This window comes from Ambystoma mexicanum, chromosome 2q (assembly GCF_040938575.1).
Source record: "Ambystoma mexicanum isolate Mex_15411 chromosome 2q, UKY_AmexF1_1, whole genome shotgun sequence".
In the NCBI taxonomy this organism is placed as follows: Eukaryota; Metazoa; Chordata; class Amphibia; order Caudata; family Ambystomatidae; genus Ambystoma; species Ambystoma mexicanum.
In genome coordinates this window covers 399,011,051-399,033,128 of record NC_090924.1, presented here as the reverse complement: position 1 = coordinate 399,033,128, position 22,078 = coordinate 399,011,051, and the positions used below count along the sequence as shown (strand labels likewise).

At 45.8% G+C, this 22,078-nt stretch overlaps 1 protein-coding gene across 1 annotated transcript in view; it reads right to left on the bottom strand.

The window, feature by feature from the left end:
• USP11 (ubiquitin specific peptidase 11) overlaps positions 1-22,078 on the bottom strand; it is a 2,050,211-nt gene that overhangs the window by 119,356 nt on the left and 1,908,777 nt on the right. Inside the window, exon 20 of the mRNA XM_069647415.1 lies at positions 1,209-1,297. Within this exon, the coding sequence (XP_069503516.1) occupies positions 1,209-1,297 (89 nt within the window). The remainder of the gene's footprint in view (positions 1-1,208; positions 1,298-22,078) is intronic.

The window sequence follows — 22,078 nt, the reverse complement described above, 5'->3', positions numbered from 1 at the left end:
GGGCCCAACGCTTTGTCGAACGGTCCTTAAGTGTCTTAGGCTTAAACATACTACACGCTCTGCAGTTCGCTTCGGGGTGGTCCCTCGGCAAGCAGAGATTGCACGTGGCGTGCCTGTCGACCCAAGGGTATTTGCGGTTGCACTTGGGGCAGAATTGGAAAGGGGTACTCTCCATACGCACCTTGAGGCAGCGGGCTGGTAAGTGTAGGAAATATATAAGGTGTACCTATATACCAAGAGTGAAGAGTATGTACCACCCCCCACTCTCCCTACTTGCAGGGCCGAGGCCAGCGGCCTACTAGGCCCGGGCCGAGGCCAGCGGCCTTCCGAGGCCCAGATCCGTCGTGCAGCAGCCGACGGGCGATGTCTTCTCCAGCCGTCGTCGAGTGTCGAGGGTCGACGTTGGGGTGGGGAAGGATGTCAATAAATAATTTTAAACTTCAATAATTAGCAAAAGTATGGCTAAGGCCAGGGGACTCCGCAAGATGCTTCCGACCAGAGAGAAGGCGCATGATTGCTTGTAGTCTTACCTTTCTGTCTATCTGCTTGGATTATCTGTACTCACGCTACTCCTCATGCTTCCTCATGTCAGAAAAAATACAATCTGAGGATCCTAGACGCGTGAGGGATCTTGGGTACAGTGGACGTCACACTAGGGATAGTATTACTGGCACGCCTGTGTCGACGCCCATTTTCGAGTTTCGAAAAACAAACTGTAATACTCCGCAGCTTCCACTAGATGTCGGCCTATGCACAGCATGTGATCTAAGCAGATTCCACAAGCCTCAGAAATATATATATATATACACACACACACACACACACACGTATCAAATATTGTCATTACCTATCTTTGATGATACCCATTTACTTGGTATCCTTTGCGTGGGAGATCTGTACTTTACATCAGCCCCAGCCTTACCTGAAGAGTAAAGCCTTGCTGGTCTATCATGCTAACCAGTAGGAGTTTGACCCCAGTTGATTGGCTACCTATGCGCACACCCACTGATGGTCTCTGAACCCCAAACTAGGAGACTTAAAAAAAAAAACTCCTAACTATAGATAAAAGAACAGATGCAAAGGAGCAATCAGTAAACAGACTGAAAACATTAATTCACAATAAATATTAACAATACAACAAACTAGAAAAAGCACAATATGCATAAGCAAGGCATATACTCTGCTGCTTCTCATGCAGCAAATCTCACCTCGATCTGGCCTTCTGAAACTGGTGATACGCTGCTATCATCCAAGTAGTGCCACTCACCACTATCTTTGTTTCTGGCAAAAGTCGTATCTAAGGAAGAACATAAGAGTTAACACTGCTGAACACAATCCTGGGTGCATAATCTTAAAAGGATTACATATTTTTTTTTTTTTAAACAAAAAACCATATGCTGGTCTCTTTAGCGTCAATAGAAACGTTTTGAAATAGGCCAAGGGGAGGTTTAATTCAGATAATGGGTATTCTGCTAAACTCTTGGGAGGGCCTAAACAAAAAGGAGCCTGGCTAAACTATTAGAAAGTTCCCTGCAGGTTGCAGTTTCTTGCGAAATGCAAGTTGACAAAATATAAACCTGTTTTAAGGAGGAAAGTTCCATCCTAGCACTTGCTCTGCATAAGGCCATGAGTGTTTATGATTAATGGTATGTCAGACCTTGCCTGCAGTCCTCATCACAGAATAAATATCACCCATGTGTCCTTTAGAGACCCTAAGCCTCTATGGCATAGCATACCCAAAGCCATCTTGTTCTCTGAGAGTATCCTTGCGAAACTGGCAAGTTTGGCTCTAATAATTGGAGGCAGTATTTATGGTTTATAAGTGGTTACATGCTGCTGTACGCAGGGTTGTCCTTAAAGGGGAAATCATTTGTCAATGCAGCATAGAGTCCAATGGCCAAATATGGTTGCCTACGACACAGTAGGTGGGATATGCACAATACCGTATATGGTTTCAAATAGTGGCTGCATCAGAGAGGGCCGCAGTTACCAGAGCCAGCTATGACCCGTAAGTGGTGTTTTGGAATTAATGTATGAATAAACACCTCAGAGAAGGCCTAGAACGATGTTATGGGGCATTGTCCCAGCCTTGTGTTCAGGGTGATCGTGTACCTTCCTTAAACTAGGCAAACTGGTTTTGTAAGATTTCCTTGCCTCTGCTGGATTTATCAGTTGTTGAGCAGTCAATGGCACTACTCAACAGGGAAGTGGTGCCGACAAGTGTACATGGAAACACAGCACCACAAACTGATGTCCAGACAAAGCTATTATAAGGCTATGCTTTCACAACTCTATGGTATACCCGAGGTAATGTACTTAAGTGAACTCATTTAATTGTGTTCACACAAAGATCAACGTTCTACAGATTCAACATGCCCTCTAAAGCCTCTAATCACACCCAAGACACTGTAATGAGGTCTATTTCTCAAGCCTGTCCCTTTTCCTTTTCCCCGGTTAATTCTGAGGTGATTTAAGATCTGATTTCCAGACTTAAACCCACTAACCATGATTACAAACCAATTCCAGCATATCTTGCAGTGAAACATGCTTCTAAGCTTAGTAGTTTCATGATGGAATTTGTGACTGTATCTTTAGCACAGGGATTTGTACCCCAAGATTTTAAGAAATCTGTTTCCACGCCTCTGCTAAAAAAAAGTACTTTGAACCATCAGGATTTAGCGAATTATCATCCAATCGCAGGTCTACAATGGACTGCAGAGGTTTTGAAAAAGATTGTCACCACACAGCTGCAGAACCATTTAGAGGAATATTCAATGCTTGATACTTGTTAGGGAGAATTCTCAGAAATGTGCTCATTCCCTTCTACCGTAGAGACCCCCAGCTCTTTTTGATGAACTTTAGAAATTTTTATTTCAATCTTGGAGAGAGTGAAACCTTTTGCCTACTCTCTCATGTATTTTTCATTTATTTGAACACTAGGTTTCTTTTGGTTTTGGAGTCTGACAAACTCCATAGGCATCATCTCTTGCATTGTGTCACAGCACCTTCAGTGCAGTGGCACGGAAGTCTTTCAGATTTCTCAAAGGTTTAAATACCTTCACTTGGTTAAACTACTGTTTCCAAGAGCAGTGAAGTGAAATTGACTGTACTTACATTTGTAACTTTCTAGACCCAGCACACACTATCTTACAATAGGGTGCTGGAGGGGATGCTTAGTATCCCCTTTGTCTACTTTCTCATGTAACAATTTTATGTTACCCTTTCTACAATCAATGGCTGGTGGCAGTGGTTTACTTTTTACTACAGTTGAATGTTTCTAGCGCCGGCTGCAATTGCAGCTGCAGCAAAGCACCTATCATGGGTGCCCATTTTGTCAAAATGGCCCTGGTCGTCTTTTTTGCCATTTCTTGTTGGAAAGGTCTTTCTTGAGATTTACTCTGCGTGCCAAACCTAGTTTGGTCCCTTCGTTTTGTCTTTGGCGGGATTCACTGGTGAAGCCCGCCTCTGGCTCCAGCGTGTCTGGCAGGGCAGGAAGCGAGGGAGGTACCCAAAACACCCTGTGCTTAATCCCCTTGGTTACAGGAATGCACCCAAAGGAGATTGGCTGCCTGTCCTCGGAGGATAGCCACCCTGCTGTATGGATGACAGCTAGGCTGCGAATGAATGGAAGAAACCTGCATAAAGGGCGAGGTCTTTTGCTTGGAAGGCAGAGTCGACCACTGGACGAAAGGAATACGAAGAACTTGAAAGACGCTTGCTGCAACTCCTGGACCGTTGGTTTGCCCGGTGAAGCCCTGCTGCAGTGCTGAAGCTCCGAATTCACCTCGACTACAGAAGTCTTGCAAAGGACTTCTCCTCCCCTTGGGTTGGTGGGACCAATCGACCCCAAGATGAACTCAAGTGGAAATCCTCTCGGAGCTGGCTGTACTTCCATTGCTGCTGCTGGAACCGATTGCCAGGGAGAGGAACACCAGAATTGAGTGTCTCATCTTTAAGTCAAACCCGAGCTCCAGGAAGATCCTCCTGACTCCCATGTAGCAGGACTGACCGAGCCTGAGCCACCTCAACAGAGTGCTGGACCCCAGATGCGAGGAACGCCCATAAGGAATCCAAGAACCGCGGTGGTGCTATTTGTGAGAAGCTGAAACCGCGAAGTGCCGCTAATCTGAAGATTGTCCATTGCTGCTGCCGACCTTCAATTCGTAGTGCAGGAGTCCCCAGACAACCTCCCTCTTGTCCTCACGACTGAGGCCCAGGAACAACAGGATCTACAGACCTACAACAGGAACAGAAGCCAGCTGGAACAAATTTCTTCAGACTCAAGGTACTGTAAAACTAAGGGGTACCTAACTCTTGTGTTGTGTAGCCTTGCTATCTCTCAGTTGAGACTTGTCTTGATTGCTTTTGCAGAGACTTTGTGCTTTAACTATCCCTCAACAAAAGTCACATTCTGTAACTTGTGTAGCTGCGAAATGGTTAATTTACTTTGCATTGGGGGGTTCAAAAGAACTTAGCTGCTTAGGAATATTTTTTAACCTTTGTTTTATTACCTAACCATTTTCTTTTTGACACCAAACTCAGCATTGCTCTAAATGTGCCAGTGATATATCAATGTCCACAGTGTCCTAGTTATTTAAGTCACCAAAGGGTGTATGAAGTATATGAGTGCAATCCCAAATGGGTATCTGATTTATTGAAACTGAGTGTGTATTTTTGAAGTATATTTTGTGTTACATATATTGCTCCCTTCTAAAGAAGGCTTATTCAACTGACTTTTAAATAATTGTTTAATCAAGAAACCTTGAGTGTAGGAGTTTATTTGGATAATTGTCACTGTGAAACTCTGTTACAACCCTACAGCTCCCTTTGACCCCTCTTGAGATAAGCCTGGCTGCTCAGTTTCTCTACCAACTTGTGTAGTACATGCTTATACCAAACATTGAGTTAACTATTGCCAGGACGACAAGGCTGGTGCAGTCCCCCACAGGGTGCTGCATTCAATTTTGCCTAACAATACTTTTTAGTCCGGTTTCAGGCCCAGTCACAAGACTAAGACGGCGCTGCTAGCTGTGTGTGGGATGACATCTTGAGGCCAGCTGATGAAGGGGATTTGAGCAGGTTGATCATGCTTGATTTGTCGGCAGCCTTTGATACGGTCAACTTTGATTTATTACTGACCAGGTTGTCTGAGGTCGCCCAGGTGTCAGAGGCTGTCTTGAAATGGTGTTCCTCTTTTCTAAAAATATCAGACTCTAGTAGTCAAGCTTGGAGGTCACTACTCCAAAGCTCTTCCGGTATTATGTGGCGTCACACAGGGATCCTCACTGTCACCGATAATGTCTAATATCCATCTCAGCACGGCAATGGATATTTTTTCCAGGTCAACTTTAACAATCATATGTAGATGGGTTTTATAGTGATTATTTCGAAAACAAAGCTATACTTAACATGCAAAGAGCATTTCTTTCTAAACCAGTCCGTCGACAATAGTCATGGACTGTTTTCAATTGAAATGCACTTTCACAAGTTAAAAGTAGCATTTCAATGCTTTTTTTTCGTAACTTTGAAACGTTACATGGAGCTGTCCAGTGCTGTAATTTCAGCACTGGACAGCTCCATGTAACGTTTCAAAGTTTTTGTGTATATTGGGGGGGGGGTCCCCCCCAGCCCTCCCACACCGGCCTCCCACCCCCCAACCCTAACCCAAGCCCTAACGCTAACCCAAGCCCTAACCCTAACGCTAAACCCGAACGCTAAACCCTAACGCCAAACCCTAGCCTCAACCCTAACCCTAATTTAACCCCTAAACTAACACAAACCCCAACCAAAACCCTAACCCTGGCCACAGCCCTGCACTAATACTTACCATCACATGTCGATGGCACCCTCGAATTTTTTTCAACAAAATGGTCATTCAAAAGAATGGCATTGACAAAAATAAATTGAAAGTGTTTGGCATTCAAAACTTTTATATTCGTTAGAATGACCTATACCATGCAGATGACACGCAAATATATGTCAAATTAAAATCTGCAGCAGAAGCGACAGAGCATGGGCTTGTTTGTGCAAATGCTATAAAAAAAACTGGATGGTGGAAAGCAAGCTCCAGTTAAACCCCACCAACACCAAGGTTAAAGTATTTGGTCCAAAACATCTTCTTAGTAAATAATATTGCCTCTACTCCCGGTCCAACCATCTTTTGGACTACTGCGGCACACTGCTACTGGGGGCTCCGGATTGTTAACTGAAATGACTCCAGGTAGCCCCGAACGCTGCCGGCAGATTGGTGTACAATCTACCAAACAGAGCATCCTTCTCCAAGCATGGTCAAAAATTGCATTGGTTGCCAGTTCGGCAAAGAATCGAGTTCTGACTGCGATGTCTGATTTTAAGGTGCATTCAAGGAACTGCACCTAGTTATCTGATTAAATAAATTAAGGCCCATCAGCCAGAGCGCACCCAGCTCCGCTGGAAAAATCTGCTGGCTGTCCCCTCATCTAAATTTCTTTCCCAGGGAGATAGATGCGTTTCCATCAGAGGCTCTCAAATTTGGAATGCACTTCCAGCAGAATTGCAGAATGTGTCATCCATTATCCTCTTTCGTAAGAAATTGAAAACTTTTTTATTTAGCTGATTAATAGGCTTTGTGACTGCATGCCGATGTGAGCAAAGTAGTTTAACATCTGCACCTAGATGTAGTTTACTGCTTGTTTCCAGAAGCAGAGGTGCGTTATAAATCCATAATTTAATCTAAATCGAAAATCAAATTTGGAATCCAAAATACACTGAATATCTGAAATGATAGAATAGTAGAAGTCTTATGGAATAACAGGAATTAATATGACCAGCAGTAACAAATCCCCAAATAGGAAAGTTTAAAAATGTATGGAGAAGGCGGCACCAAATCGATAAAATATTAGCTGAAATGGAGAGACAAGGATGACAATCATGAAACCCAGAGATGTGCTTAACAAGTAACATGACAGAATCATACAAATGGATTACAAGAGTTAGATATCAGTTGAAAAATAGGAGTGCAGGGGTTTGCAAGAAAACTGAATTTGGAATACAAATAACCAATACACGAAAAAAGATTGACTGATACACAGATGAAAAGCAGGAATACATAAAGAGTACAAACAGGAAAACAAATATCACGCAGGCGAAGAAACATGTGGAAAGAAGGGTAAGGACCAAGCATAGAGTATATTTAAAGAGCAACGACTAGTTTGGTCATGGAAAACTATAGCCAGACTGTTATAGTCAGACTAAATACACATTCTTCGGCTGGGGCCTCCCTCTGGAACAGCCTCCCTGAAACTTGAAGAGAACCAACTCCGGTTCCAGAAGCACCTCAAAATCTTTCTCCTTGCTTCTGCTTTTTCTCCTCCTCTCCCCTGCTGACCTCCTGGCTTAAACGGAAACAGCACTGGTTACCTGGCCACCCTCTGATCTTGGGACCAGGTCCCTTCCCAGTCAGTCACACGCACATGCACTGCCTTCATGGCAACCCCCCACTTGGGTACTGTTTTCTGTATCCCCACAGACCCACTACCAGCACTTGACACCTGATGTCTGCACTTACCCATGCCACCTGCTGGCCGTACTTTCACTTATTGTTTTTTTATTCTATTATCCCATGTACTGCATGGTCCCTCTCCCCCCTGCACTTTTCCCCCTTCCCTCTTCCCATGCACTTGCGCGATCTGAATGACAGCTGGCCTAGTAGGATCGCTGTCTGTCTTCCCTCTGTTCCCCCTCCCCTTGCCTGGTCGCGCCTTGAAACACTTGTGTATTGGCACGTTATAAATGCCATATACCATATGGCAGAAAGTATGAATGACAAGGGGGTTTAACAGATTCAGCATCCTGGATTCTATTAGCGCAATTCAATCGATAAATAACCGAGTAAGATTTGGGGCATGACAAACCATGAATACACACCATTTAGCACCATGTTGCACTAAGAGGGGAGGAAGAGTTGTTACACATTTTTCCAACCTGTGTATCTACATATGCCTTTCCACTGAATTGTAACATTAATATTTTGAAAATGTTTCCAATTTGCACAGATAGTTTAAATAGCAACCACAACAAAAAGGTTGAAGAGATGATGATGGCTACTCACAGAGTAAGAAGAACATTGAACCCAAAAATGGTTTGCAATATATATTCCACACTTGTTGCCAAAATCTGCTCCCAGATTTACAGTCTACCTATATTAATGTAACTTCTTCCAAGAGTTATGACCAACATCGATCATATAATAAGCAAGAATTAAAAAAAAATCATTGGGTTAAAAAGGCTCTCTAAAGGAAAAGAAAAAAAGACTGGGTCAAGTTTGTAGAGTCTGATATTGATTTGATTTTGTTCCAGATATACCACAAGTATCTAAGTTGATTTTATCATTCAGTTTAGTAAAAAGATGTAATGACTTATAGGAATTAAGCTTATACAACACAATATGGTTGGATCGGTGGGAGGAGGACATCAGTGAGCAAGAATAAAGGAAGATTTTCAATAATTGAAATCACCAACTTAACATTTTGGGGTAGTGCATTGGAAGGAATAGCATATTTGCATGTACGGGAAGGTGGCATTGGTCTTCTCTACCTTCCTAAATGTTTTTCCTCCACTTTCCACTCTGTCTCTTCCTACCTTCCATTCCTTTGAATACCTGTTCAAATCCATTACTTCCCCTCACGCTATTTCCTTTCTAATTATCTACAGACCTCCTGGCCCCCTCTCTTCCTTTTAGGATGACCTTGACCACCCCCTCTCTCTCATCTCTCCCTCACCCCTCACAGTACTCAGTGATTTCAACCTTCACCCTTGCACTTCCTCTCAACCTTCCCCTCTCCTCTCCTCCTACCTCCTCTCCCTACTCCTTCTACTCACTCATCTGGCTCCACTCTTATCTTTATCTCTACCTACTCTCCCTTCCCAACTATCTTTCTGACCATGCTTTACTCTCCTTCTCCCTCACTCCAACTCTCCCTGCGTTCACTCCCTCTTCTTCCCCCATTTCCTTCTCTCGACGGGATCTCTAACTTTAACCCTTCTCTCTTTTTCAATGCCTGCTCTTCTTCGCTTCCCCCACTCTCTGACTTCCCTCACGGCCAATGATGCCCTTCAGATTCAAATGACCTTCAGGTTCTGCCACCTTCCAGTCACCCTCGCATCACTATAGAAAGGAACCTAGGACTTAGAGAGCCAGGCTAGCTAAAATCCATGAGCCCCTGGCCCGCTCACTGACTAACACACAAAACCGTAGAACGCAACCTTTCCGACCTAACCCCGCCACACAAATCAGTAACCTATTACAAAAACCTGACTCCACACCCTTTCACAACTCCCTCACTTTGGGCACTCCTGAACTCTCACAGGACAAGCGCCATACTACTACCTCAGAAAAGTCAGATTCCACTCCCAACAACATAGTTAGTCCTAAAATCAAGGGAGCTTTGATCAACGCCAGATCATTGGTAGCCCATGCTACAGAAATCGCAGACCTAATACTGGCAGAAGACCTTGACTTCCTCGCCATCCCTGAAACCTGGTTACACCCAGCAGCAGGCCCTATGCTCATGCTGGCAATCCCAGATAACTATACTATCCTGAGACAAGACCGACCCATCTCGAGAGGAGGCGGTGTCGCCATTATCCATAAGTGCAGTCTTACCATGAGACTAGCCACCTCTATAGATGCCCTCTCCTGCGAAATATTAGCAGTCAAAATACCTCTCACTAACACCCAAACTCTTAACATTTACCTGATCTACCGCCCACCAGGCCCTATTGGTACCTTCGATGAAGACCTCAACTCTATTCGATCCAGCAACCTTAAAAGCTCCACTCAAGCACTCACCCTAGGAGACCTCAACTTGGGTTACAATGACCCGGAAGACCATCCTGCCAGCATTATAGCTAATACTCTCACTGAATTAGGCTTTGTGCAAAGATGCACAGTACAAACACATTCGAAAGGCAGAACACTCGACTGGGTGGCCGACCACAACTGCCTAGCGAATATTACAAATATCTCACCTTTAGCCTGGACTGACCACCACTTGATATCATTCGCGCTCTCCACCGATAGGCCACCACCACTGCCTATTATTAAGGCCCCACCTACCCTTACCAGAAACAAGAAAAACATGACAGCAGAAAGACTTATCCCTAATCTACTCCCCACTCGCAACACATTGCCAGACGACCTGGACCCCGAGTCCATGGTCGAAGAATATAATAAGATTATGGCCACCTCGCTGGACCGCATCGCCCCCCCTCAAACTCAGATCCAGTAAACCAAAAACGCACCTCAACAAATGGTATACACCATTCCTCAAAAACCTAAGGCAGCAAAAAAGTAGTTGCGAGGCTATTTGGAAAAAATCCCCCACAGTCTCAAACAAACTCAAACTCTCCAAACTAGCTGCACTGTACAAAAAAGAAATCTACCTGGCCAAACGTACTTCATTTGCCTCTCGTATATCCCAAGCCAAATCCAATATGAAAGAACTTTTTTCTATCCTCAAAGAAATAGAAACCCCCACAGCACCCCCCGATACTTGCACCAAAGATAAAAGCTGGTGCTCAAACATTCAAAACGCCCTAGCAAAAAAGATTGTGACTCTTCAAAGTAAAATCGCCAGTAAAAGAGCTTCCCTGAATAACACTCTCAATTTAAAAATTCATGACAAACCCATGCCCACCGACCTAGCCCGTTTCCAGTTTGCCAAAGTCAATATTTTGGAAGTGGAAAAAATCATCTCATCTCTGAAACTGTCCAATTGCCAGGGTGACCTGTGCCCTGCTCAGCTCATCAAAGATGCTGCCCGGGACTTCTCCCCTTTCATCACAAAACTGATCAATGCCTCCTTCACCACCGGATCCATTCCCACTAACCTAAAACAATCCTGGGTACTCCCATTATTGAAAAAAACCCACCCTCGACCCTGCCATACCCACAAACTACCGACCCATAACAACCGTTCCCTTCCTCCTAAAAATTCTAGACAAGGTTGCTTATGTACAAATACAGAAGCACTTGGAAGAACACAACCTCCTAGGATCTAGACAGTCTGGGTTCCGGCCCCAACATGGGACTGAAACCGCTCTCATTGACTTAAAAGCCCAGATCGATTTGCTCAGAAACAATGGGCAAGCTGCCTTACTCCTTCTCCTTGACCTATCTGCAGCTTTCGATCTGGTCGATCACTCTGTCCTATTTTCACACCTCCACACTGCAGCTCACTTCTCAACGGAGGCCATCACGTGGATCACATCCTTCCTTAACGGCAGGACCATGAGGATCTTCTCCACCACGGCAGCAGTAGACCCCATACCCATCACTTGCGGTGTTCCTAAGGGATCCTGTGTCTCCCCCACACTATACAACATATTTACCAAGCCCCTTTTCGATGATTTGGATCATCTCGGTATCACCTACACTAATTATGCAGATGATACTCAGATCCTCCTTCTGCTTTCTGGAGATTATGGAAAGGACTTGGCCTTGGTTAAATAGGGTGTACATCATCATCCAGGCATGGATGGCCACTCATGGACTATGCCTGAATGATGATAAAACAGAACTTATCATCCTAGGTACCACACTTAAGATAAAGAAGCTCGGCCCGGCCTACAATTCCTTCACGATTGATGGAAACAACATCAAAGTTGGACAGGTGGTCAAAACATTGGGATTCTATCTTGACTCCAATTTCTCCTTTAAAAGACAAGTGAGCTCCCTTGCATCCTCCACGGCTTACACCTCCAAATTAATCCGCACAGCTAAACCCTTCCTGTCGGATTCCAGCTGCCTGACACTCACCAGAGCTCTTATTCTGTCTCGCCTTGACTACTGTAATGCCCTATACCTGCGATCTACTAAGGCTACCACCAGCAAACTGCAAACCGTTCAGAACAATGCGCTAAGAGCAGCTCTGGGCATTTCCAGAAGGGAACACATTACAAACTATAGCCTACAGAACAATTGGCTAACCACTAAAAATAAAATTCTATTATAAACGGCATCACTCACTCACAAGTCTCTGAACAATGCCGCCCCAACTTACCTGATCAACAGATTCCACCGACAGTCCTCTTCAAGACCCACCAGAACCGCATACAAAAACTGTCTAACTGTTCCCCACTTCAAGCGGGCCACCATAGGGGGCAACTGCTTCCCGGTAAAAGATGCCTTGTTGTGGAACTCCTTGCCTCCAAACCTTAGAATTGACATGCCCTACCAGAATTTCCGCTCACTGGTAATCTCATGGTTGAAAAGCGAGACCCACTAAGACCATGAAGTGCCCAGCACCACCTGTACAAACTAACTACATGTGCCTTCCTGCTTACCTGCTTGTGTGCCTTGCTTACCTGTATATAATGGCCTGTAGGCCTACCACTGATTTGTATATAACACTGGTGTAGTTATTCCTGTATTATGTATATTTTGTACTGTAACCAAGCTTCGAATATTCTTGTAAAGGCTGCGCCCTGATACCCCTGGGTACGATCGCGCATTATAAATAATAAAAACAAACAAACAAAGAAACAATATCCTCTGTCCTCCTTTATCTCCTCCAGTCTCAATCAACGCTACCCACTTTCCTCCTTCCGCCCTTCTTGCAAACCTTCTCAACCTTGGCTTTCCCCTCACCTTCTGTCCATGCATCGTCTTCTCCATCGCCTTGAACGACGCTGGCTCAAAATCTGCTCTCTGTCTAATCAAACCTCCTATTTCTCATACCACTCTCAATATGACTCGTCTCAGCTCGGCTAAACGTTCCTACTACTCTAACCTTCTCCATTCACAAGCCTCTCACCCGCCTTGTATTTTTCAAACCCTCTCTCGTCTTCTCTCCCCACCTACTACTCATGTCCCCTCAGCTACTACTTCTCTCTCTCCTTCCGACTTTGCTGACTTCTTCTCTTCCAAAATTCTCTCCTTACGCCAAAACATTCTCCTCTCCCCTTCTTATTCCCCTCCTCCCCCTTCTCTCTCTTCTTCTTACGCTTGCATGTCTGACTTCTCTCCTGTGACTCCGTCCACTGTTCCCCTTCTGCTGTCCAAAACTCATCCTACTTTCTGCCCCCTCCGATCCCCTCCTCACCCTCCTTCTTCAATATCTGTCTCTCCTCTGCCACCTTCCCTTCTGCCTTCAAACACGCTATCATCCCTATCCTGAAGAAACCGTCTGCTAATCCCCTTCTCGCATCCAACTTCCGCCCAATCTCCCTTCTTCCATTCCTCTCCAAGCTTCTTGAACACCTAGTCTACTCTCAACTCTCAGCTTTTGTAACCAATCATTCCCCCCCTCAATCTGGATTCCCCCCCTAAACACTCCTCTGAGACTGCTCTGACATATGTTCTCAACTCCCTCGCCACAGCTCGCTACGCTAAGCAATCCTCTTGTCCTCATCCTCCTTGACCTTTCTGCTGCCTTTGATACCGTTGATCACCCCTTACTTGTCAATACTCTTTCTTCCTTTGGCTTCAAAGGCTCTGTCCTCAATTGGCTCACCTCCTACCTCTCTAACTGTTCTCTTGCTGTCTCCTGAGGCGGTCGTATCTACTCCACTATCCCCTTGGACTACGGTGTTCCCCAAGGTTCTGTACTCCGCCCTTTCCCTTTCTCATTTTACACCTTCCTTCTTGCCCCCATTATCTCTTCATTCGGTATTTCTCACCATTTCTACGCAGACGACACCCAGATTTTCCTCTCCTTCGGTTCTTTCACTACTGACCTCCATCTCAATTTATCTTCCTGCCTTACTGCTATAAAAAACTGGATGTCTTCCCACTTTCTCTCCCTCAAAACTAACAAGACTGAAGTCCTATTCTTTCCTTCTAACACACTTCCCCCTCCCCCTCCTTTTATCCACTCCCCCCCTTCTAATCTCATCTCTGCTCATGCTCGCAATCTAGGTCTCCACTTCGACACCTCCCTCTCCTTTTCCCATCATATTTCTCTTACCTCTCGCGCCTGTCGCTACCATCTCTTCAATATTCGTAAGATCCGTTCTTCCCTAACCTTCCAAGCCACTAAACTCTTAATCTCTTCCCTCATCTTCTCTTGTCTTTTCTATTGCTCTACTCTCCTCTTTGGACTCCCTGCCTCTCATCTTGCTCCCCTCAAATCCCTCTACCATTCTGCTATTGGTACCCTTTGTCTTCTTGCTGCTGACAACTCCATTTCCTCCTCGCTTTCATACCTTGGCTGGCTTCCCTTTCACTCCCAACTTAAATTTCAATTCCTCCGTCTCGTTTAAATCTCTCCATCACCTGGCCCCCCATCTTTCTTCTCTCCTCTGTTTCTACAATCCCTCCCGTCCCCTCCGATCGGCTAATCTCTTCCTACTCACTGTTCACCCCCCTCCCCATGTGCCTCTTCGCGTTTGTTTCTTTCAGCTCCTCACCCCCCTAAACTGGAACTCTCTACCTATCCGCTCCATCCCCACCTACTCCTTCTGCGCCTCCTTGAAATCTCTTCTACTCCATTCCCCGCCCTGACCTCTTTCACTATCTTCACTTCTCTCTCACTTCCCTCCTTCCCAGCTCCCCTACCCTCTCCATTCCCTCCTCTTTCCCCCTTGAAACTTCATCTTTATTCCCCGTTATTGACTCTCTTCTCTTCCCCTACTCTTCCCCCAACCCTTCATCTGTTTACTGACCTAGGTAAATTGTTCTACATACTGTTTCCTTGGTTTGTCTCATGTTTGTAATTATGCTTCTATTTTTTATCATTCTTTGTATTCTTGTTGTTATAATGTAAAGCGCTTTGGCGTAAAGCGCTATATAAACTTAAATACAAATATTTAGTTTAATGTCATCAAAACATGAAATGTCTCCAACAATAAAAAGAAACAAACATCTTTCCCATCAATTTGAATTTGTTTGTTGTATCAACTGTAATGTAAAGCAAACTGTGAGCACTTCTGTATGCTAGGATAAAGAACATCTTTTTGACAGGATGCAGTAATATTGATGGCTTCTGGATCAACAATTTGAGAATGCTCAATCATGTAGAATACATTTGCTATGGAAAGTGGAACCACCACAGCTTTTTCAAGGATTTGCTATGTTAATGGGCTAGATACAACATCAGATAGAAACCAATATTGTGGTAGCAGTGTGAAAGAGTCTAAAATTCGGAAATGTTACTCTCTCATTGTCTTACTATGCTTTAGTTTATGAAGACATAATCACTCCCACCCCCTGGCAATTGAGTAAGAATGGAGTCAATTGTCAGGGGTGGTGGGGATCGGGTGGAGGATGGGGGGGCCAGAGGTAATGTATAGGAGATATTCTTGAAAAAAACAGATGTTGCAGCCAATGTCGGCTTGAGTTCCTATCTAGAGCGAAGCCTTTGTGCCTCTCTGGTTCCTTTCTCAGATGGCCAAGGGTCTGCACCAGGGGTGCCTGTATTGTGGCTGCAGCAATATATGTACAATTCCGAGAAATAAAGTTGGTACCCTTTAGTGCGCTCCTTGGGAAGAATTACTCAATCACTTGGTTATGTTAATTCCAATTTGTTTATTCAGTATAGGTTCTGGATACTCCATACACTTGAAGTTTCAATAAACAAACTTTGTCTCCCAAATTGTCTCCCAACACGTGTTTCCCCATGACTTTAGCCACGGTTCCTCAGGGGAGATTCCTTGTCATGTTTCTCATAATTCTGATTCAGTATTGATTGGTATTCAATTTTCTCTCTCATCGGCTCTCTATTTGTCTTCCTTTTGTTCTTTTTCCCTTTTTTTTCCTTTTTTTCCCCTTTTTTTTCCCTTTTTTTCTTTTTTTCTCTTTTTTTCCCCTTGTGTGTAGAGTCTTGTGGATTCAAAGATGTTCCTTTCTCTTGGTACGATTGCCTCTGTGCATCCGTGGTTCCCGGATGCCTTTTCAGTCCAGCACCGAAATGCTAGGCAATTCTACTCTGAACAAGAGTACCAACAGCATCCCCAGACACGTGTTTCGGTCTGGTTGGACCTCATCAGTAGGGAGGAGCTCTTATTATTATGGTATTTATTGAGCGCAGATCTTGCTTCGAGAAGCAACTGAGCGCTTTACAGAGGTTTATACCAATATAGATACATAACGGAGCGCTTTACAGAGTTGTACAACATTATAGATGAATAACGTAGCACTTTTCAGTGGTTAACAACAGAACCGGTATAGAGCGGGGGTTGTATACAGAGTGGGACAGAGGAGAGGTACAGCTGTACCGGGTGGCGGAGAGGAGAGGAGCAGGCAGCATCTAGAGAGAAAGGTGGCGTGAGTGGCAACATGATGGCCTAGGTGTTGAGGAGGAGAGACTCCTTGAAGAGGTGGGTCTTGATTTCTTTTCTGAATTGTGGGGGCGAGTATATTGTAATTTCTTTTATACACACTTGTAAACGGGTGGAGTGCTTCAAAGCGCTTCAAGGCAAAGAACAAGGTAGTACACTAATCATTCTTAGGCCTTGAAGTTTCTGAATGATCTAACAGAAAAACTAGCATACTAGGCCCGACGGCATTTCTCCTTGTGCAAGTGTACGAAGTGTTACAGTTGCAACCAAGCTAGGGAGTTGGGATAAAAAAAGGGGGGACAGGACAAAGTTACTAGTCGTAGTACTGATGGGGGAGCCTGGGACCTGTAATGCTCTGGAGGTGAACCAGGCAACCAGTCAGCAAGAACTGAACAGAGTTATGGGGGAGAAGGAGGAAGAAAGGTGTAGAGAAAAAGAACAAGGTTAGCCGGGGAGAGAGAAGGAGGAAGAGAAGAGGAAGGTCTTGAGGAGTTTCTGGAACTTAAGGTGCTCCGGCTCAACACAGAGGCAGAGAGGCAGGGATGTTGTTCCAGAGGCACCTGCACAGGATAAAGATCTACCCCAACATCTGTGTTTGTGAAAGCGCCTTACATGCAGAGAGTTGGAGGACGAGCGTAGGACTATCAAGGGAGAGTATTTAGGAAGAGAACATTGTAGAAAGAGCGGGCCCCAGCCCCAGAAAGCCTTGTGGATTATGCAGAGGGTCTTGAACTTGATCCATGCAGCCACTGGGAGCCAGTGGAGGGATTTCAGCACCGGAGAGATGCGGTCCCTGGGCTTGAGATCAAGAATAAGTCTTGTGGTTCTGCTCTGGATGAGTTGTAGAGGACGGAGAAGAGAAGTATATGATATTGTATGGTATGGCATTTATTACGTGCCTATACACAAGTGTTTCAAGGCGCGACGAGGCAGGGGAGGGGAGGGGAACAAAGGGAGGACGGACAACAATCCTACTAGGCCAGGTGTCATTCAGATCGCGCAAGTGCGTGGGAAGGGGGCAGGGACAGTGGAGAACATGGCAAAGATAATAACAATAAGTAAGTAGCAGACAGCATGTGGCAAGTGCATGGATAAGTGCAGACAACTGGTGTCAAGGGCTGGGAGGGGGACTGAAGAAACAGTCCCCAAGTGCAGGGGTTGCCAGGTGGGCAGTGCAGGTGGTGCCGAGATCAGAGGGTGTCAAGGTAGCAAGTGCAGTTCTAGTTCCAGTTAGGCGGTCAGCAGAGGAGTGGAGGAGAGAAAGCAGAAGCAAAGAGAAAGGTTTTGAGGTGCTTCCGGAACCGGAGATGGTTCTCCTCAAGTTTAAGGGAGGCTGTTTCAGAGGGTACCAGGTAGAGGGTAGAAGCAGGCAAATTTAGAATGAGGCTGTTGCAATAGTCCAGCCTAGAGAGAACCAGAGCTCTGGAGACAGTGAGCTTCTGGGGGAAGGAGAGGAAAGGAAGAATACCTCTCGGGAGGTGCAGCTGGTAGTGTGACTTCTTAGAGACGTCAGAGATGCGATGGGAGAAGGAGAGAGAGTCGAAGATTCCTCCAAGGTTTTTAGCCTTGCAGGTAGGAGCAGGAAGAGGGCCAAGAGAGGCCGGCCAGAGAGCTACAGGGAAGGAGGGAGCGGGTGTGCCGATGAGGAAAATCTCAGTCTTACTGGCATTGGGGCAGAGGTCATTGGCAGCACACCACTCCTGGATAGCAGACAGTCAGAGACAAGGGAGGGAGAGGAGGAGGAGGAGGAGGTCGAGGGTAGCCTGAAAATGAGCTGGGTGTCATCCGCATAGCACTGAAAGTTGGGGCAGAGAGCGGCGATGCAGTGGGCAAGGAGTGCCAGGTATTTGTTGTACAGCCAGGGAGAGATGTTAGACCCCTGGGGGACACCACAGGTAGAGAAAAAGATAGCGGAGTGGAAGGACCCAAGTTGGACCTCGGAGGGTCGGTCAGAGAGGAAAGAAGTCAGCCAAGCCAGAGCCTGACCAGTGATACCCAGGTTCTCACAGAGACGGTTGAGCAGAATGGTATGGTTGACTGTGTCAAAGGCAGAAGAGAGATCAAGCAAGATGAGGACGCAAGGGGTGTTAGAGTCAAGGTTAGAGAGCAGGTCTTCACGGATGTTTAGAAGAGCAGTTTCCGTGCTTCTGGCAGCTCTAAAGCCAGACTGATGGTCATGAAGTCAACCAACAGATTCAGTGTGGAGATTAAGCTGGAAGATGGCCAGTTTCTCCAAGAGCGTGCCCAGGAAGGGAGTGATGGGGATGGGGATGGGGCAATAGTTATCCGGGCAGGAGGGGTCGGCAGAGGGTTTCTTAAGAAGAGGGTGCACAAGGGAGTGCTTCAGGGGGGATGGGAAGACTCCAGTGGCGAAGGAGTGATTGCAGAAATCAGCCAGGACAGGAGCCAGGGAGTCGATGTGGTCCTTGATAGTTTTGGAGGAACAGGGGTGAACCTGTTTCAACAAGACTTTCATAGATCAGACTTGTCTAGAAACCTTGTCTGCAGAGAAAAGGGGAAAGGCACAGGAGGACTGAGGTGGGGGGGTGGGGGGGGGGAGGCTGCAGGAGGGCCAGAAGAAGAGCAGTGAATAGTGGGTGGGAGGCGAAGGGAGGAGAGGGAGGAAAGGATGTCCTGAGTTTTTTTAAATGAAGTGAAGTGAGAAGCCAGTGCCGTGCGTGGGCCTGGGAAGGGACAGGAGAAGTAGAGACTGCGGTAGGATTGGCCAGTTCCGTGCAGATTTTAAAGAGTTCAGCCGAGTTGTTAGATGCCGCAGAGATGCAGGCTTGGATATGAGCTCTCATCTTGGTGAGGACGGAGCGCCGGCATTGACTTTGCAGCAGGCGGCAGGCCAGTTTGTCAGAGAATGAACATGAAGCACGCCATTTCCTCTCAGCCACCCTGCACTTGCGTTTTAGGGTGACGAGGTCTGGGTCATACCAGGAGTTACACTTGGCTTTGTGCTTCAGGCGGATTCTCATGATAGGGGTTAGGATATCAAGAGTATCAGATATAAAGAATGGAGGGTGGAGAGGGCTGTGTCAGGGTGAGAGTCAGCCAAAGGGGGAAGAGGGGGTGAAAAGGTGGCAGCGAAAGCCTCAACGGACACGCACTTCATGGGTCGATGACCGAGAAGGTGGGTGGCAGTGATGGAGGTGGCTTGGCCTGAGGAGTAGGGAGGGTGAGGTGGGAGGATAGGAGAAAGTGATCACTCCAGGAGAGATGAGTGGAGAGAGGGACAGAGAGGGGAAGGTCTGAGGAGATCAGAACATTGAGAGTGTGCCCTGCAGAATGAGTTGGGCCAGAGGGGAGAATGGTGAGAGAGAGAGACAGTCGCAGAGGTTGCGAAAGAGTCCAGAGGGGGGACAGGAGGCATCCAGGTAGATGTTGTAGGAAGTAGGAAGATTAAGAGGCTGTTGCAATAGTCCAGCCTAGAGAGAACCAGGGCTCTTGAGGTGCTGAGCCTTGGGGGGTTGGGGGGGGGGGGGGTAGGAGTGAGAAAAAGTAGAATACCTCTGAGGATTTGTAGTTGGTAGTGGATCTTTTTGGAGATGTCTGAGATGTGAGAAGAGAAGGAGAGGGTGGAGTCGAAGATGACCCCTGGATTATTTGCCTCATTGGTAGGTGAGGGAGCAGGGCCAAGGGAGGCTGGCCAGTGGGAAAGCAGGCGCAGGGGTCCCAATAAGGACAATATCTGTCTTACTGGCATTCAGGCAGAGATCCTTAGCAGCACACCAAAACTGAATTGCGGATAGACAATTGGGGATGAGTGAGGAGGAGGAGGAGGAGCCTGAGGGTAGCCTGAAAGAGCTGCATGTCATCCGCATAACACTGAAAGTTAGTGGTAAAGGTAGAGATCCTGTGTGCCAAGGGGGGCATGTAGATATTGAAAAAGCAGGGGGATAGGTTAGATCCCTGGGGGACACCACAAGTAGAGAGAGTGATAGAGGAGAGAAATTACCCAAGTTCCACCTGGGAGGGCCAGTCAGAGAAAGGAGGTGAGCCATGCCAGGGCCCGATCTGTGATGCCGAGAGTACCACGAAGATCGGTGATCAGGATATTGTGGTTTACCATATTGAAAGCAGAAGAGAGTCAAGAAAAAACAGAGGGTGAGTTAGCGTCAAGATTTGAGAGCAGGTCTTCACGTGCGTTCAGAAGAGCAGTTTCCATGTCTCTGGATGCTCTAAAGCCAGACTGATGGCCATGGAGAAAACCAACAGATTCAGTGTGGACAGTAAATTGAGTGAAAGCCAGCTTCTCCAGGAGTTTTCCCAGCAAAGGGGTGAGGGGTATATAACCCAACAGATCACAGCTTCATCTTGGTTGCAGCCAATTGACTTATACCATTGTCCAATATAAAATGGACCAGAAGGTGGTTTAGTTGCGTAATCTAGAGAATAACCAATTACAATTAAGTTTAACCATTTTCTTTAAATAGATGGTAAAATGAGGACACACATTTAAAAGCTACACCATTTCATTCCTGGACTATCAGTTTCATATTCATAGCAGAGCACATTTAAGGCGAAAAAAATGAAAAGAAGGCGGATCTGTCCTCGTTTAACTTGTCGCAACAAACTGCCAAAAAATGAAAAGAGCAAAAGCATTCAATAGATTCTGAATAAGAGCATCACAATTCGACAAAAGCTCACAAGCATACACATCATCCACATTATAAAGCTAATTTGATGGATTTTATTACATTTGACACCAAGAAGATTATCACTTAGTGAAAATAGTGTAAATGGCAAGAATGAATACAATGGGGTCAATGGGCAGCCTTGTCTAGTGCCTCTTCAAATTGGAAAATATGAACTGTCCATTAATATAAATGTATGCTTTAGGCTTACAATACACAAGCTTGATTGGGGAAATAATGTTCAACCCAAAGCCATGCCAAATGAATGACCAAAGAAGGTAATCCCATTCCACATGGTGAAGAGAATTTTCAGCATGGAAATCTATAGCCACTGTTGGGTAGAATTCTCAGAAATGTGTTAATTCCTCTCTACCTTAGAGACCCCCAGCACTTTTGCTGGACTCTAGGACCTTTTAACCTGGAGAGAGAGACCTTTTTCCCACTCTCTCATGTATTTGTCTGTGATTTAACATTGTGTTTCTTTTTTGGTTTTGGAGCAGTGAAGTGAATTGACTTTACTTACATTTTGTAACTTTCTAGACCCAGCACACACTATCTTACCATAGGGTGCTGGAGGGGTTATTTAGTATCCAATTTGTCTAGTTTCTCATGTAACATATCTTATGTTACCCTTTCCTCACTGATTGGTTGGTGGCAGTGGTTTACTTTTTACTACCATTGTGTGTTTTAACCGCGGGCTGCGTTCGCAGCTGCAGTAAAGCGCACGTGGGTGCCCATTTTGTCAAAATGGCCCTTGTGTTTTTTCGCCATTTCTTGCTGGAAAGGTCCTTCTTGAGATTTACTCTGCGCGCCAAACCAGGTTTGGTCCGTTTGTTCGTTTTGTCTTTGGCAGGATTTACGAGTGAAGTCCCTCCTCAGGCTCCAGTATGTCTGGCAGGGGCAGGAAGTGAAGAAGGTGCCTGAAATTCCTGGTGGTTACAGGAATGCACCCGAGGTAACTGGCCGGCTGGCTGTCTGGCAAGGACAGCCACCCTGTTGTGCGATTGACAGTTAGGCTGGAATGAATGAGAGAAACCTGCATTAAAGGCAAGGCTTTTTGGCTTGGAAGGCAGAGTCGACCACTGGACGAAGGAATCCAAAGAAGAACTTGGAAGAGACGCCTGCTGCAACTCCTGGACGGTTGGTTTGCCCGGTAAAGCCCTGCTGCTGTGTTGAAGCTC